This window comes from Oncorhynchus gorbuscha, linkage group LG26, assembly GCF_021184085.1.
Source record: "Oncorhynchus gorbuscha isolate QuinsamMale2020 ecotype Even-year linkage group LG26, OgorEven_v1.0, whole genome shotgun sequence".
In the NCBI taxonomy this organism is placed as follows: domain Eukaryota; kingdom Metazoa; phylum Chordata; class Actinopteri; order Salmoniformes; family Salmonidae; genus Oncorhynchus; species Oncorhynchus gorbuscha.
Window position 1 is genome coordinate 15,495,759 of NC_060198.1, and position 13,837 is coordinate 15,509,595.

The 13,837-nt window shown below is 45.1% G+C and overlaps 1 protein-coding gene across 1 annotated transcript in view; it reads left to right on the forward strand.

Moving 5' to 3' along the window:
- The window catches only part of LOC124016387 (nidogen-1-like), a 74,813-nt gene that overhangs the window by 12,284 nt on the left and 48,692 nt on the right, over nt 1-13,837 (forward strand). The window contains exons 2-4 of the mRNA XM_046331949.1: nt 8,566-8,868; nt 9,289-9,521; nt 9,817-10,340. Of these exons, the coding sequence (XP_046187905.1) occupies nt 8,566-8,868; nt 9,289-9,521; nt 9,817-10,340 (1,060 nt within the window). The remainder of the gene's footprint in view (nt 1-8,565; nt 8,869-9,288; nt 9,522-9,816; nt 10,341-13,837) is intronic.

Below are 13,837 nucleotides of genomic sequence, written 5' to 3' on the forward strand. Positions count from 1 at the left end.
ATTCTCGCCACGCCACCTGGTAGGAGCGACCTGTCAGGTAGGACGCAATCCAAGCGTGGGCCGCGCCGGAGATGCCCAACTCGGAGAGGGTGGAGAGGAGGATCTGATGGTTCACAGTATCGAAGGCAGCCGATAGGTCTAGAAGGATGAGAGCAGAGGAGAGAGAGTTAGCTTTAGCAGTGCGGAGCGCCTCCGTGATACAGAGAAGAGCAGTCTCAGTTGAATGACTAGTCTTGAAACCTGACTGATTTGGATCAAGAAGGTCATTCAGAGAGAGATAGCGGGAGAGCTGGCCAAGGACGGCACGTTCAAGAGTTTTGGAGAGAAAAGAAAGAAGGGATACTGGTCTGTAGTTGTTGACATCGGAGGGATCGAGTGTAGGTTTTTTCAGAAGGGGTGCAACTCTCGCTCTCTTGAAGACGGAAGGGACGTAGCCAGCGGTCAGTGATGAGTTGATGAGCGAGGTGAGGTAAGGGAGAAGGTCTCCGGAAATGGTCTGGAGAAGAGAGGAGGGGATAGGGTCAAGCGGGCAGGTTGTTGGGCGGCCGGCCGTCACAAGACGCGAGATTTCATCTGGAGAGAGAGGGGAGAAAGAGGTCAGAGCACAGGGTAGGGCAGTGTGAGCAGAACCAGCGGTGCCGTTTGACTTAGCAAACGAGGATCGGATGTCGTCGACCTTCTTTTCAAAATGGTTGACGAAGTCATCTGCAGAGAGGGAGGAGGGGGGAGGGGGAGGAGGATTCAGGAGGGAGGAGAAGGTGGCAAAGAGCTTCCTAGGGTTAGAGGCAGATGCTTGGAATTTAGAGTGGTAGAAAATGGCTTTAGCAGCAGAGACAGAGGAGGAAAATGTAGAGAGGAGGGAGTGAAAGAATGCCAGGTCCGCAGGGAGGCGAGTTTTCCTCCATTTCCGCTCGGCTGCCCGGAGCCCTGTTCTGTGAGCTCGCAATGAGTCGTCGAGCCACGGAGCGGGAGGGGAGGACCGAGCTGGCCTGGAGGATAGGGGACATAGAGAGTCAAAGGATGCAGAAAGGGAGGAGAGGAGGGTTGAGGAGGCAGAATCAGGAGATAGGTTGGAGAAGGTTTGAGCAGAGGGAAGAGATGATAGGATGGAAGAGGAGAGAGTAGCGGGGGAGAGAGAGCGAAGGTTGGGACGGCGCGATACCATCCGAGTAGGGGCAGTGTGGGAGGTGTTGGATGAGAGCGAGAGGGAAAAGGATACAAGGTAGTGGTCGGAGACTTGGAGGGGAGTTGCAATGAGGTTAGTGGAAGAACAGCATCTAGTAAAGATGAGGTCGAGCGTATTGCCTGCCTTGTGAGTAGGGGGGAAGGTGAGAGGGTGAGGTCAAAAGAGGAGAGGAGTGGAAAGAAGGAGGCAGAGAGGAATGAGTCAAAGGTAGACGTGGGGAGGTTAAAGTCGCCCAGAACTGTGAGAGGTGAGCCGTCGTCAGGAAAGGAGCTTATCAAGGCATCAAGCTCATTGATGAACTCTCCGAGGGAACCTGGAGGGCGATAAATGATAAGGATGTTAAGCTTGAAAGGGCTGGTAACTGTGACAGCATGGAATTCAAAGGAGGCGATAGACAGATGGGTAAGGGGAGAAAGAGAGAATGACCACTTGGGAGAGATGAGGATCCCGGTGCCACCACCCCGCTGACCAGAAGCTCTCGGGGTGTGCGAGAACACGTGGGCGGACGAAGAGAGAGCAGTAGGAGTAGCAGTGTTGTCTGTGGTGATCCATGTTTCCGTCAGTGCCAAGAAGTCGAGGGACTGGAGGGAGGCATAGGCTGAGATGAACTCTGCCTTGTTGGCCGCAGATCGGCAGTTCCAGCGGCTACCGGAGACCTGGAACTCCACGTGGGTCGTGCGCGCTGGGACCACCAGGTTAGGGTGGCCGCGGCCACGCGGTGTGGAGCGTTTGTATGGTCTGTGCAGAGAGGAGAGAACAGGGATAGACAGACACGTAGTTGACAGGCTACAGAAGAGGCTACGCTAATGCAAAGGAGATTGGAATGACAAGTGGACTACACGTCTCGAATGTTCAGAAAGTTAAGCTTACGTAGCAAGAATCTTATTGACTAAAATTATTAAAATGATACAGTACTGCTGAAGTAGGCTAGCTGGCAGTGGCTGCGTTGTTGACTTTGTAGGCTAGCTGGCAGTGGCTGCGTTGTTGACACTACACTAATCAAGCCGTTCCGTTGAGTGTAATAGTTTCGACAGTGCTGCTATTCGGGGGCTAGCTGGCTAGCTAGCAGTGTTGTTTACGTTACGTTGCATTAAAAGAACGAATAGCTGGCTAGCCCCCGAATAGCAGCAGAACGAATAGCTGGCTAGCTAACCTAGAAAATCGCTCTAGACTACACAATTATCTTTGATACAAAGACGGCTATGTAGCTAGCTATGTAGCTAGCTACGATCAAACAAATCAAACCGTTGTACTGTAATGAAATGAAAATGTGATACTACCTGTGAATGCGACCGGGTTGTTGAGTCCTATTCGGTAGACGTTGGCTAGCTGTTGGCTAGCTGTTGGCTAGCTGTTGGCTAGCTAGGAGAGTCTCCTACGTTAAGGACGACAAATAGCTGGCTAGCTAACCTCGGTAAATTAAGATAATCGCTCTAAGACTACACACTCTAAACTACACAATTATCTTGGATACGAAGACAGCAAAGACAGCTATGTAGCTAGCTAACACTACACTAATCAAGTCGTTCAGTTGAGTGTAATAGTTTCTACAGTGCTGCTAATCGGTGGGCGTTTGCTAGCTGGCTAGCTGCTGGGCAGAGCAGTGAAGACTACGTTAGGACGACGAAATACGATAATTACGCAATTATCTTTGATACAAAGACGGCTATGTAGCTAGCTAAGAAGAAATTGCTAAGATTAGACAAATCAAACCGTTGTACTATAATGAAATGTAATGAAATGTAATGAAAAAGTTATACTACCTGCGGAGCGAAGTGCCGATGCGACCAAGGCGTATTGCTTTGTTGGCTGGTATAAAGTATAGACCATATATTGTGTTCCCTACAGGTTATGGGAATTGTGCTCATGTTTTATTATCTTTGACAAGTGAGGCTTTCTCCTTCAGGAAACTTACTGGAGAAATACTAAATGAGCACAATTCCCATAACCTGTAGGTAAGACTGGGTTCTGAACGGATAGTTCGGAGCGTCTGCTCTTTCCAATAACCTGTAGGGAACACAATATATGGTCTATACTTTATAATTTGGTTGTGTTACAAGGTGGAATTAATACAATCTACACAAAATAGTCTGTAATGTCAAAGTAGAAAAGGAAAAAGGAAAAAAAAGGAAAAATATATTTCTGGGTAAGAGCATTGCACACCTGGATTGTGCAATATTGTCTGCACATTTTTTTTTTTTATTCTTCAAGCTCTGTCAAGTTGGTTGTTGATCATTGCTAGACAGACATTTTCAAGTCTTGCCATAGATTTTCAAACTGATTTAAGTCAAAACGGTAACTAGGCCTCTCAGGAAAATTCAATGTTGTCTTTTTTAAGCAACTCCAGTGTAGATTTGGCCTTGTGTTTTAGGTTATTGTCCTGCTGAAAGGAGAATTTGTCTCGTGAAGTCTGTTGGAAAGCAGACTGAACCAGGTTTTCGTCTAGGATTTTGCCTTTGCTTAGCTCTATTCTGTTTATTTTTTTTATCCCAAAACAAATCCCTAGTCCTTGCAGATGACAAGTGTACCCGTAACATTGATACAGCCACCACCATTCTTGAAAATATGAAGAGTGGTACACAGTGATGTGTTGTATTGGATTTGCCCCAAACATAACACTTCTTATTCAGGATATAAAGATGCAAAAGATCTTATTGGAAACAGGATGCACATTTTGGAATATTTTTTGTGTACAGGCTTCCTTCTTTTCACTCTGTCATTTAGGTTAGTGTTGTGGAACAACTACAGTACAATGATGTTGATCCATTCTCAGTTTTCTCCTATCACAGCCATTGAACTCTGACTGTTTTAAAGTCAACATTGGCCTTGTGGTGAAATCCCTGAGCAGTTTCCTTTGTCTCCGGCAACTGAGTTAAGAAGGACGCCTGTATCTTTGTTATGTATTGATACACCAACCAAAGTGTAATTAATAACTTCAGCATTCTTAAAGGGATATTCAGTGTTTGCTTTTTTTACCCATCTACCAACAGGTGCCCTTCTTTGCAAGGCACTGGAAAACCTCCTTGGTCTTTGTGGTTGAATCTGTGTTTGAAATTCACTGCTCGACTGAGGGACCATACAGATAATTGTATGTGAGGGGTACAGAGATAAGGTAGTCTTTCAAAAATCATGTTAAACAGTATTATTTTACACAGTGAGTCCATGCAACTTATTATTGTAACGGTTTTCTTCTGTGGACGAAGGATCGGACCAAAGCGCAGCGTGGTTAGAGTTCAACATGTTTAATAAAGACCATAAACGTGAACACTACAAAATTCCAAAACAACAACTGTGAAAAATCAAAACAGTCCTATCTGGTGCATAGACACAAAGACAGAAGACAGGAAACAACCCCCACCACAAACCCAACACAAAACAGGCTACCTAAATATGGTTCCCAATCAGAGACAATGACTAACACCTGCCTCTGATTGAGAACCATATCAGGCCAAACATAGAAATGGAAAAACTAGACACACAACATAGAATGCCCACTCAGCTCACGTCCTGACGAACACTAAAACAAAGAAAACACAAAAGAACTATAGTCAGAACGTGACAATTGTGTGACTTGTTAAGCTCATTTTTACTCCTGAACTTATTTAGGTTTGCTATATCAAAGGGGTTGAATACTTATTGACTCAAGATATTTCAGGTATAATTTTTTATTAATTTGTAAAAATCGATTAAAACATAATTCCACTTTGACATTATGGAGTATTGTGTGTAGGCCAGTAACACAACATCTATTTTAAATACAGGTTGTAACACAACTGTAAAAAGTCAAGGGTTGTGAATATTTTCTGAAGACACTGTACTACAGCAATTTCCGCAAATATGACATTATAGTACAGTCTGCAAAAACGACATTAATTACTATAGTATATAAAAAAATATACTATAGTTAACTGTAAATATTATAGTATACGACAATAAATACTACAGTATTTACTGTTTTTGCAGTTCAAATCAATAGTAAGAAGGTGTTCCTAATGTTTGGTATACTCAGTGTATCACAATACAATATAGGTCAATGACTCATATCCATATTTCACAGTATAGGAGGAAATTCCCAAGCACTGACCTTAGACCAGTTTTTCTTCTCTGTTGTTTATTATGATTTGACTACACTACAGTGCGTTCAGAACGTATATAGACCCGTTGAATTTTCCACATTACAACCTTATTCTAAATCTTATTTTTTTCCCTCATCAATTTATAAACAATTCCTCATAATGACAAAACAAAAACATTTTTTTTGTTGCCAATGTATAAAAAAACAACTGAAATATCACATTTACTTAAGTATTCAGACTCTTTACTCAGTACTTTGTTGAAGCACCTTTGGCAGCGATTACAGCCTCGAGTCTTCTTGGGTATGTTGCTACAAGCTTGGCACACCTGTATTTGGAGTTTCTCCCATTCCTCTCTGCAGATCCGCTCAAGCTCTGTCAGGTTGGATGGGGAGCATTGCTGCACAGCTATTTTCAGGTCTCTCAAGAGATGTTTGATCAGGTTCAAGTCCGGGCTTCTGCTGGGCCCCTCAAGCACATTCAGAGACTTGTCCCGAAGCCACTCCTGCATTGTCTTAGCTGTGTGCTTAGGGTTGTTGTCCTGTTGGAAGGTGAACCTTCACCGCAGTCTGAGATCCTGAGCGCTCTGGAGCAGGTTTTCATCAAGGATCTCTGTACTTTTCTCTGTTCATCTTTCCCTCGATCTTAACTAGTTGCTCAGTCCTTGCCGCTGAAAAACATCCCCACAACATGATGCTGGTTTACTCCAGACATGACGCTTGGCATTCAGGCCAAAGAGTTCAATATTGGTTTCATCAGACCAGAGAATCTTGTTTCTCGTGGTCTGAGAGTCCTTTAGGTGCCTTTTGGCAAACTCCAAGTGGACTGTCATGTGTATTTTACTGAGGAGTGACTTCCATCTGGCCACTCTACCATAAAGGCCTGATTGCTGGAGTGCTGCAGAGATCGTTATCCTTCTGGAAGTTTCTCCCGTCTCCACAGAGGAACTCTGGAGCTCTGTTAAGAGTGACCATCGGGTTCTTGGTCACCTCCCTGACCAAGGCCCTTCTTTCCTGATGGCTCAGTTTGGCCAGGCGGCCAGCTCTTGGTAGTTCCAAACTTCTTCAATTTAAGAATGATGGAGGCCACTGTGTTCTTGGGGACTTTCAATGCTGCAAACATTTTTTCCCCAGATCTGTGCCTCGACACAACCCCGTCACAGAGCTCTACGGATAATTCCTTCAACCTCATGGCTTGTTTTTTTTGTTGCTCTGATGTATTGCCAACTGTGGGACCTTATATAGACAGGTGTGTTCCTTTCCACATCACGTCCAATTAATTTAATTTACCACAGGTGGACTCCAAGTTGTAGAAACATCTCAAGGTTGATCAATGAAAACAGGATGCACCTGAGCTGAATTTCGAGTCTCGTAGCAAAAGTTCTGAATCCTTTTGTAAATAAGGTATTTCTGTTTTACGTTTTTTATATGTTTGCAAACATTTTCAAAAAATCTGTTTTCGCTTCATCAATAAGGGGTATTGTTTGTAGATTGAGGTAATGTTTTTATTCAATCAATTTTAGAATAAGGCTGTAATGTATCAAAATGTGGGAAAGAAGTATGTGGACAACCCTTCAAATTGGAGGATTTGGCTATTTCAGCCACACCCATTGCTGACAGGTGTATAAAATCGAGCACAGAGCCATACAATCTCCAGAGACAAACATCGGCACTACATTATCCTTACTGAAGAGCTCAGTGACTTTGAACGTGGCACAAGTCAGTTTGTAAAAATTCTGCCAGAGCTACCCCGGTCAACTGTAAGTGCTGTTATTGTGAAGTGGAAATTAAGCGATAGGCCACACAAGCTCACAGAGCGGGACTGTCGAGTGATGAAGCACGTAGAGCGTAAAAATCGATTGTCTTCGGTCGCAACACTCACTACCAAGTTCCAAACTGCCTCTGGAAGCAACATCAGCACAATCACTGTTAGTTGGACACTTCATGAAATGGGTTTCCATGGCCAAGCAGCCAGACACAAACCTTAGATCACCATGCACAATGCCAAGCCTTGGCTGGAGTGGTGTAAAGCCCGCCGCCATTGGGAGTCTGGACCAGTGGAAATGCATTCTCTGGAGTAATGAATAATGCTTCCACATCTGGCAGTCCAAAGGAAGAATCTGAGTTTCATGGATGCCAGGAGAACGCTACCTGCCCGATGGCACCAAAATGTAAAGTTTGGTGGAGGAGGAATAATGGTCTGGGGCTGTTTTTCATGGATCGGGCTAGGCCCCTTAGTTCCAGTGAAGGCATACGTTTAGAATGTTACAGCATACAATGACATTCTAAACGATTCTGTGCTTCCAACTTTGTGGTAACACTTTCCTGTTTCAGCATGACAATGCCCTGTGCACAAAGCAAGGTCCATACAGAAATGGTTTGTTGAGATCGGTTTGGAAGAACTTGACTGGCCTGCAATGAGACCTGACCTCAACAGCATCGAACACCTTTGGGATGAATTGGAATGCCGACTGTGAGCCAGGCCTAATCGCCCAATATCAGTACCCGACCTCACTAATGCTCTTGTGACTGACTGGAAACTGCAGCAATGTTCCAACATCTAGTAGAAAGCCTTCCCCTAAGAGTGGATTCTGTTATATCAGCAAAGGGGGGGACCAACTCCATATTAATGCCTATGATTTTGGAATGAGATGTTCAACAATCAGGTGTCCACATACTTTTGGTCATGTAGTGTATAAATAAAGCAGTCAGGCCTTGTCCAGGTTGAACTGTTCCTAGATCAGTAGGGGAACCATATCATATTGAGAAGGTCTGCTCTAGAATATACTGATCTTAGATCAGTAGGGGGAACCTCACACATCTTTCACAATAGGGGGAGAGAGCTCCCCATGTTCCCCGGGGGGGGGGGGGGGGGAGGCCTTAACTATAATGTGAAGGAGGGGTCATGGCATGTTAAGATTTACAACTATTTTCACGAGGACCCTGACTGTGCAGTAAATCTGGATATTTACTTTGCAGCAGGATAGGGTTCTCTTAAAATTCCTAAGATTTAAATTCTAGTTGAAGTCATCATGATAAAATTTACTTTCTGAACCCCACAGCCAGTCATTCCCAGCAGTTTTGGGGTAAAAAGTGACAGGATCTCCAATTGTATCATGCATATTGACAATTGTGACCTCAACCACACTGTGGTTCAAAAATATCAATATCCAAAATCCTATTTGAACTCTAGGCTATATTTAACTTTGGCGTTATGAGAAAATGTTGAATTTGCAGAAACTTCTGCAGAGAAATTTGCATCCATGTCTTTGCTGATAATAACACACTTGTGATCATCCAATCCCAGATCAACACCAATGGTTTTCTGTCAGTAGAAGAACCTCAGGTGGAGTATGAGTACCTGGGAAAGATGCCTGCCAGCTTCAGAATGATAGCGGTTTTCCTCGGAGATCTGGACAACAGCGACGGAGTGGGGAAGGTGTACTACCGACAGGACAGCAGACCCTCCGTGCTTCTTCGGACCACTGACCACATCAACCAGGCATTCCCTCAGGACGATGAGATCAAGCCCACCCACGCCTTAATCATCACATGGGAGAACGTGGCGGCCCACGGCGTGCCTGGTCGAGGAGATGGGCTCGACAGAAAGGTAAGGACGACCCTCATCGCTTGGCCTAGATAGGGTCATATTCATTTTCTGTCTTTTAAAATATGTCATTGGATATACTGAACAGTTGATAAACTTGTTTTAATGCCACATTGATATGGACAGCACTTGATATTATAATTTGAGACCATATTTTCTGTCCACCCAATGTGAAGTTGCCTAAAACCCATACATTGTACAATGTAGTTACAGGTATGGAGGTACATTATAATTAGAGTGATGTTACTCATGGTTACATAATCTTTCCAACTGTGTTACCTGTTTTCAATTTTTGTGGTGGACTACATAGATTGTTTTTGTTACATATTTAGTTCCCTCTACCAAGCCAAACTCAAAGGTAGTGCACTAAAGAAGTAATAGGGTGCTAGGACTCAGTTTCTATCTTTTCTTTTTACCATGTAGAGAAACACGTTCCAGCTGGTGGTGGCATCCATGGAGTCCGCCTCCTACGCCATCTTGTTCTACCCCAGGGAGGGGCTGCAGTACAGCTCCACGCCTGTGGCGGGCCAGAGCGAGCCAGTCCACACCGGCTTCATCAAGGGCCGGGTCAAGGGCTGGTTCAACTGGAGCAGCAGCCCGGGGCCCTACTACCGCATTTCCACCGACAACGAGACGTCCGTCAGACAGCTCTCAGAGTAAGTTGATTGGTTGGTGGGTGGGCTGGTTGGTGGGTTCGTTGGGGTGGTTGATTGGTTAGTTGATTGGTTGGATTTCTATAGTGTGCTTCCAGATGCTCCAATAACTTTACATAGGCTTAGTAAGTGTTGTTCATAGAAAAATTGGTTAGGTTTCTGTCATTATGATTTGATCTGGTATTTGCATAGTTACATTTCATTATGGTAATTATGTAATGATTACAATAACCTGACATATGCATAAAGCTTCTTCATAGAGATAGGTCTCATAATGATCCTTTCGGTCTTCCGCTAGGGAGACAAACTCAGGCAGGCGTGGTGTGTGGGTGTATGAGATCGGCACCTCCCCGATCTTCTACTCCATTATCCCAGGCCAGGTCACCAACCTGTCCCCAGAGGAGGGCATGGCAGGTGGGCAGATGGAGTCCGTGCCAGAGTTTCCACCCAGAAACACTGGAGAACAACAGGAGATTGAATTCCCTCCCTATGAGCACGAGGAGGAAGAGGAGACACCTGAACAAGAGCTGCCCCCAACTGTCCACCCGGTCCAGTACCAGCCCAGATACCCTGTTGTCCCTGAGCCGCCCCAGCCCAGCTACTCTGAGCCGACCCAGCCCAGCTACCCTGAGCCGACCCAGCCCAGCTACCCTGAGCCGACCCAGCCCAGCTACCTTGAGCCGACCGAGCCCAGATACCCTGAGCCGGACCAGCCCAGATACCCTGAGCCTGTCCAGCCGGCCCAGCCGCAGCCACCGCACTACGAGCCTCAAACCCCACAGGTGGTGGTCGTGGATGAAGATGATGACCTTGATGTTGACGGTAAGCCATGAAAGAAACACCAATTGAATCTGTGTCTGAAAATTGTGACTGGGAATAGAATATTAGTCAATATTGCCATGACAGAAACATTGGTTTAGAATAGTTTATTAGGATCCCCATTAGCTACTGCACATGCAGCAGCTACTCTTCCTGGGGTCCACATAAAACATACAAATACATGACAAAGTACCGAACAGTTATAGACAAGAACAACAGCACTCATTTTACTGAGGAATGGCTTCCGTCTGGCCACTCTACCATAAAGGCCTGATTGGTGGAGTGCTGCAGAGATGGTTGTCATTCTCGAAGGTTCTCCCATCTCCACAGAGGAACGCTGGAGCTCTGTCAGAGTGACCATCGGGTTCTTGGTCACCTCCCTTACCAAGGCCCTTCTCCCCCGATTGTTCAGTTTGGTCGGGCGGCCAGCTCTAGGAAGAGTCTTGGTTCCAAACTTCTTCCATTTAAGAATGATGGAGGCCACTGTGGTCTTGGGGACCTTCAATGCTGCAGAATTGTTTTGTACCCTTCCCCAGATATGTGCCTCGACACAATACTGTCTTGGAGCTCTACGGACATTTCCGTCGAAATCATGGTTTGGTTTTTGCTGGGTCGGCTCAGGGTAGCTGGGCTGTGTATTTTTCCAAATCATATCCCATCAATTGAATTTACCACACGTGGACTCCAGTCAAGTTTTAGAAACCTCTCAAGGATGATCAACATAAACAGGATGCACCTGGGCTCATTTTCGAGTCTCATAGCAAAGGGTCTGAATACTTGTGTAAATAAGGTATTTCCGTTTGAAGTGTATGTAAATAGATTTTACGATTAGTTTGGCATTTTCAACACACACGTTTCTTAAACAGACAAGAGAAGAAGCCAATTTCTCATCAACCAAATCAAATCAAACTTTATTTGTCACATGCGCCAAATACATCAAGTGTAGACCTTACCGTGAAATGCTTACTTGCAAGCCCTTAACCAAACAGTGCAGTTCAAGAAGGGTTAAGAAAATATTTACCAAATAAACTAAAGTAAAAAATAATTAAAAGTAACACAATAACATAACAATAATGATGCTAAATACGGGGGGGTACTGGTACCGAGTCAGTGTGCGGGGGTACAGGTTAGAGGTCATTTGTAGGTAGGGGTGAAGTGACTCTGCATAGATAATGAACAGCGAGTAGCAGCAGTGTACAAAATAAATGGGGGGGGTGGGTGGGGGGGTCAATGTAATAGTCCATTGGCCATTTGATTAATTGTTTAGCAGTCTTATGGCTTGGGGGTAGAAGGAGCCTTTTGGTTCTAGACTTGGCACTCCGGTACCGCTTGCCGTGTGGTAGCAGATAAAACAGTCTATGAGTTGGGTAACTGGCATCTCTGACAATTTTATGGGCTTTCCTCTGACACCATCTATTTTATGCACTACCTTCCAAAAGTTTGGGGTCACTTAGAAATGTCTTGGTTTTTGAAAGAGAAGCAAATTTTTGGTCCATTAAAATAACATCAATTGATCAGAAATACAGTGTAGACATTGTTAATGTTGTAAATGACTATTGTAGCTGGAAACGGCAGATTTTTTATGGAATATCTACATAGATGTACATTGGCCCATTATCATCAACCATCACTCTGTGTTCCAATGGCATGGCATGTTGTGTTAGCTAATCCAAATTTATCACATTAAAAGACTAATTGATCATTAGAAAAACCTTTTGCAATTATGTTAACACAGCTGAAAACAGTTGTTCTGATGAAAGAAGCAATAAAACTGGCCTTCTTTAGACTTGTTGAGTATCTAGAGCATCAGCGTTTGTGGGTTCGATTACAGGCTCAATGTTCAGAAACAAAGAACTTTCTTCTGAAACTCGTCAATATATTCTTGTTATGACAAAAGAAGGCTATTACATGCAAGACATTGCCAATAAACTGAAGATCTCGTACAATGCTGTGTACTACTCCATTCACAGAACAGCGCATACTGACTCTCACCAGAATAGAAAGAGGAGTGGGAGGCCCCAATGCACAACTGAGCAAGAGGACAAGTACATTAGAGTATCTAGTTTGAGAAACAGACGCTTCACAAGTTCTCAATTGGTAGCTTCATTAAATAATACCCGCAAAACACCAGTCTCAACGTCAACAGTGAAGAGGCGACTCCGAGATGCTAGCATTCTAAGTGATCCCTAACTGTAGAGTGGTAGTGTAGGTCGTGTTGATGTACTGGGCCGTACGCACTACCCTCTGTAGTGCCTTACGGTCAGATGCCAAGCAGTTGCCATAAGAGGAGCTGATGCACCCGGTCAGGATGCTCTCAATGGTGCAGCTGTAGAACTTTTTGAGGATCTGGGGACCCATGCCAAATCTTTTCAATTTCCTGAGGAGGAAAAGGTTTGTCATGCCCTCTTCACTACTGTCTTGGTGTGTTTGGACCATGATAGATCATTGGTGATGTGGACACCAAGGAACTTGAAACTCTCGCCCCGCTCCACTACAGCCCCACTGATGTAAATGGAGACCTGTTCGGCCCGCCATTTCCTATAGTCCACGATCAGTTCCTTTGACTTGCTCACATTTAGGGAGAGGTTGTTGTCCTGGCACCACACTGACAGTTCTCTGACCTCCTCCCTATAGTCTGTCTCATCGTTGTCGGTGATCAGGCCTACCACTGTTGTGTCGTCAGAAAACGTAATGATATTGTTGGAGTCGTGTTTGGGCACGCAGTCGTGGGTGAACAGGGAGCACAGGAGGGGACTAAGTACACACCCCAGAGGGGCCCCAGTGTTGAGGATCAGCGTGGCAGACGTGTTGTTGCCTACACTTACCACCTGAGGGAGGCCCGTCAGGAAGTCCAGGATCCAGTTGCAGAGGGAGGTGTTTAGTCCTGGGGTCCTTAGCTTAGTGATGAGCTTTGGTGGCTCTATGGTGTTGAACAGCATTCTCACATAGGTGTTCCTTTTGTCCATGTGGAAAAGGGCAGTGTGGAGTGCGATTGAGATTGGGACATCTGTGGATCTGTTGCGGCGATACGCGAATCGGAGTGGGTCTAGGGTATCTGGGGGGATGCTGTTGATGTGAGCCATGAACAGCCTTTCAAAGCACTTCATGGCTACTGACGTGAGTGCTATGGGGCAGTAATCATTTAGGCAAGTTTCCTTCGCTTCCTTGGGCACAGGGACTATGGTGGTCTGCTTGAAATATGTAGGTATTACAGACTTAGTCAGGGAGAGGTTGAAATTGTCAGTGAAGACACTTGCCAGTTGGTCAGCGCATGCTTGGAGTACACGTCCTGGTAATCCATCTGGCCCTGCAGCCTTGTGAATGTTGACCTGTTTAAAGGTCACATCCGACGAGCGTTGGAGCCAGCGTAGTACGATTCGATCTTAGTCCTGTATCTACACTTTGCCTGTGTAACAGTTTAATTTTAAACCGTCCCCTCGCCCATACCCGGGCGCGAACCAGGGACCCTCTGCACACATCAACAACAGTCACTCTCGAAG